Below are 4,879 nucleotides of genomic sequence, written 5' to 3' on the forward strand. Positions count from 1 at the left end.
TAGAAGTCTATTTTTTCTTTTAGGCTGCTATACAGGTGAGAACCACGTCCAAACAAAAACAACCCAAAAAGACTTGCACTCTATTAATTTACTAACTGGTTGTTTTCTTTAAAGTGCCTCTATTATGGATTATGAAAAGTTCATATTTTGGTTTTGGGAGTCCTAGCAACAGGTTGACATGCATGCAAGGTCAAAACACACTTTCATTGTCTTATAATATGCATTTATTTTTACCTTACTTGCTCAACGACTCCCAAAAGATTCGCTCAACGATTAATTTTCCCAAACACCTCCTTTGCGTGACGCTAATCTGCGCTGATTGGCCCGATGACTCAGTCTGGTTGTACACCATCGTATTGCTCTATTCTTTATCATAACTGTGATTGTGGTGTGCAGGAGTTGGGTTATGGAGGCGGTTCTGAAGCGACTGCAGACGCTGACCGCGGATCAGCTGAGAGACGAGCTCACCGGCGCCGGACTCAGATGCGGCCCGGTCACAGCCACCACCAGGAGCCTCTTTGAGAAGAAGCTGGCTCGAACTCTTCTGGGGGAGGCCGCGGTGCATTCTGGGAGCTCACTTCCTGCGGAGGAGCTCCAGCAGCCAATCAGTGAGCAGAACCGAGAGGAAGTGACCGGTGAAGCTGAAACCCCAGAGCCGCAGACGGAGAGTCCGTGTGTTTATTACGGCGTGTGTCCTGAGCCAGACGACCCAGCGGCTGAAGAAGGTCTGTGTCAGTGCTGGAAACAGTACTAAAAAATTTTACTTAAGTAAAAGTATTGCTACTTAAAGCTGCTTTCTGATTTGAGTGGCACTGGTGGGAATTCAAGGGAAATTCGAGCATGCTGCCGCATCATTTCTAGAGCCCGACCGATATGTTTTTTTTTTTTAAAGGCCGATACCGATATTAGGAAATAAAAAAAGACTGATATCGATATATCGGCCGATATTCTTTGTGAGTATATTATAGTACAGTACCAGTCAAAAGTCAAAAAACTTTTGGCATAAACAGAATATATACAAATAAACACATTTTATGCAATGATCACTCAAATGTGGTGATCAAACACTTATAATGATGTGACAAACATATGTAGTGGAGGCAGGGTATTTAACAATTTAACAATAAACTTTATTATCCAAAATGAGTCTGACATCAGTGCACTTAACAGTAAAATTCACTTATTATAAATAACTTTAAAACACAAATAGAACTCTCTCTCTCTCTCTCTATATATATATATATATATATATATATATATAACTTGAATTAATAAAATAAACAAGGTAACTCTGTAGGGCAAAATCTGCCAATCCAACAGGTTTATGCAGGAAGCACAGCTTTAACAAAATTAAACATCTAAAATGAATAAATAATAATAATGAATAATATATATTTTTTTCACAAATTCTGTGTTGTGTATTTTCTGGTAATCGAATGAACACGCAGAACATGAGGATTCGTATTTAAATAGCCTTTTTGCAGTTTAATATCCACAGACACTAGTCTATATCGCGATTTGATTTAAGTGTACTGACCTGTTTTTTATTCATTCATCAAAAATATGACAAATTTCATGATATTCCGCGTTATATAGTAAATTCCGTTTTTATGAATGGATTCCGCGATTCCGTCTGCGTTTTCTGCATCGCGGAAATCACAGGGCCCTACTAATGTAGCAAACGAGTGTGATAAGCTCATTGTGAGAGTAAAAGACGTTGAAATTGTTGTTTATTTACTTTAGCATTAAGTGTCTCCTACTAGGTGACAACGTAGCGTTAAATCACCATTCAACAGACTCGAGCCACCACCGATCAGCGGCATATTCGCCGATACGATTTATCTGTGACAGGCTCATATCGGCCGATAATATCGGCAAAACGAAATATGTGATGAACGCTACTTTATCAGATAAAATGAAAATACCATCGAAAGTTTTCTGAAGACAGTCGGTTCCCTTCAGAGATACGTTCATATAAAACACCCGCGATGCGTTTTGATTTTGAAACGTGCAGCGCTCATGTTTATTCAACGAAGTCAAACGCCACAAATAAATCAATGTATGGGAAACACTGATAATGTATATCGGAAATGTCTTTAAAATAATTTCACTGTTATTGAAAAAAATTATATTGCGATACATATTGATATTGAATTATTGTCCAGACCTACTACTGTACACGTTAATACACACTACATACATATAGTCTCGCAGTGCTGATGTTGTTAACGTTGACAATTTAAGAACAAAGTATAACAATAATAATAATTTGCACAGTTTGATGTGATATGAGTTAGTTAGATGTAATCAGCATTGTTAGTGTGATTTATTCTAATGCTTTTTTCCTCAGTTGGTCAGAACAAATGTGGCAGACTGGTTACTTACTTGTTCAGATGACAATATCCAGTGAAAATTCTTATTTGGGTCATATGTTTTTGTTTTTCTGAGCAAAAAAATAAATATCATACATGTTTCCCTGATTTACAGAAGTGTAACAATCTTGTCAGGGATATTTACAACAAAAATCAATTTATGACGTATTAAAAAACAAATTAGTTTCACCCCAAATACTAATTAGTTGTAATTTTAAATTTTTTTAAATGTGCCTCTATCCTAGATTTTGCCCATTTGTCAGTAAGAATGTTTTACTAATTTAAAACACAATGAAATTTAATATGCTCCCTTATTCTTTTATATATTTTAATATGTACACATCAGAATAAGCATGTTGTTAGAATCTTTACATAAATATTGTGTTACACTGAATGACAATGTAACATTATTTAAAACAAATTTTGACATTTTATTCTCCAAAAACTTATTTGAAACCTTAAATGTAGACACTTTACTTGCATTTAATGTGCTTTCTATGGACATATAATCACTTTTGTCAATTTCTTTTGATGCGGACATCTTAACGCCTTTGACCCATATACTCAAGAAAGTAGAAGAAAATGAAAAAATGTACTCAAGTACTGTAACGAAAGTATTTGTGATTAGATACTTTCCACCTCTGGCCTGTGTTCATCGTGCTTCTGAGAACGCTTCATCATGACCATGTGATCGTTTCAGGATCGCTGCATGTGTACGGTGATAAGATGAAGGCGCTGAAGGCCGTGATGAAGCTGAAAGGAGCTCGATTTAAAGCCTTTGCCAGGAAAGAAGACGCGGAGAACTTCGCTAAAGGATTGTGTGTGTCGCAGCTCAAACTGTCTCCAGAGAAAACCAGCGCAGGTCAGTACAGCGCTCACATACACATCCAGACATACTGTCAAATGTGTTTCCGTGTTGTTGTTGCTCAGCAATGGCATGGACGTGATGTTGTCTGGGGGTGTGGCTAAAGGAGAGTGGGACGTGGGCGGTGCTCGGGGTGGTGACTGTGTAGTTCTGACGTCAACTTTTTACAGAAGTCACAACGGTTCATGAAAAATCACAGCTACTTTATGCAGGCTGTGTGCATTTTACTGTGGACTATCAAAAGTACGTTTTGATACTTATATGGTAGTTACATAGCACCTAGACCTCAGTTATGGTGAAAAAAGCCAGGAAATTTCAGTTTTGACTAGAATAGTTCCAGCATCAACTATCGGTGCCGATTAATCGGCAAAACCAATACATCGGTCAACCTCTAGTTTTGACAATATGGGACCTTTAAATTCTTCTGGATTCTATTTTTTTCTTCATATACCTTTTCTGGTTTCCATTTTCCCCGTTGCTTACTAGTTTGTTTGTTTTTTATATCCATACTTTTTATGGATTCCTTTCCCCCCCTGGTTTTATTTATTTATTTATTTATTTAGTTAGTTAGTTTTTTTTATTTATTTAACTTTTTCTGGTTTCCATTTTTTTTTAAGTTTTACTTTTTGGTTAAATGGTTAAATTGAATTTAACTGATCAAAAAACATGCCTAATTAATTAAATTCATGACACTTAAAGCATTAGTTCACCCAAAAATGAAAATTACTCTATGATTTACTCACCGTCAAGGCATGCTAGATGTGTATGACTTTCTTCTTTCAGATGAATCCAATCAGAGTTATATTAAAACATGTCCTGGTTCTTCCAAGCTTTATAATGGCAGTGAATGGGGGTCGAGATTTTGAAGCAAAATAAAGTGCATAAATCCATCATAAAAGTGCTCCACGCGCCTCCAGGAGTTTTTGTAAGGAAAATATCCATATTTAAAACTTTCTAAACCATAATCTCTAGTTGTACGCACGTTCATGAGAGAGTGGCGTTCCTGTTGAGAATTTACTAGGGATGTAACGATATCAAAATCTCACGATACGATGTTATTGCCATCGTATCGTATCGTATCGTATTGCCAAGACAAATGAGGAATTGGGAAAATTTTCTACATTTTAAAGTTAAATTATTCTATCTAATGCACTTTCAGAGTTCAGAATTAAGAGCTCCATCCCATGTTCTTAACTAAGAAAACTTAAAGGTGACATGCCACTTTTTACAATATGTAATCTAAGTCTCTGGTGTCCCCAGAAGGTGTCTGTGAAGTTTCAGCTCAAAATACTCCACAGATCATTTATTATATCATTTTGAAAATGCCTATTTTGAGTGGAAGCAGAAACACGCTGTTTTTCGGGCCTGTCTCTTTAAATGCAAATGAGCTGCTGCTCCCCGCCCCCTTTTCCAGAATAGAGCTGCGCCTTTACAGCTCAGACCTGCTAAAAACATCTGTTTTGGTTCTGATTATCATGTTTATCGCGCTGAAATCATGCGTTTTAAACCATATGAGTTTAAACTTCTGATATAGGGTTTTCTGAGCGCACACATCTGAAGCACACGCACAGAAAGCGGCTGTCACAGCATGCGAGCACTAAACTAAGTTCTAATTCACACAAGTTTACGTTAAAAACACACA

At 36.9% G+C, this 4,879-nt stretch overlaps 1 protein-coding gene across 1 annotated transcript in view; it reads left to right on the plus strand.

Moving 5' to 3' along the window:
• The first annotated feature begins 401 nt into the window (after nucleotides 1-401).
• LOC107573467 (ankyrin repeat and LEM domain-containing protein 2) overlaps nucleotides 402-4,879 on the plus strand; it is a 24,105-nt gene continuing 19,627 nt past the window's right edge. Inside the window, exons 1-2 of the mRNA XM_016259901.1 lie at nucleotides 402-725; nucleotides 3,073-3,234. Of these exons, the coding sequence (XP_016115387.1) occupies nucleotides 407-725; nucleotides 3,073-3,234 (481 nt within the window). The 5' untranslated portion in view covers nucleotides 402-406. The remainder of the gene's footprint in view (nucleotides 726-3,072; nucleotides 3,235-4,879) is intronic.

Source organism: Sinocyclocheilus grahami, unplaced genomic scaffold (genome assembly GCF_001515645.1).
Source record: "Sinocyclocheilus grahami isolate Dianchi unplaced genomic scaffold, SAMN03320097.WGS_v1.1 scaffold1952.1, whole genome shotgun sequence".
Lineage (NCBI taxonomy): Eukaryota > Metazoa > Chordata > Actinopteri > Cypriniformes > Cyprinidae > Sinocyclocheilus > Sinocyclocheilus grahami.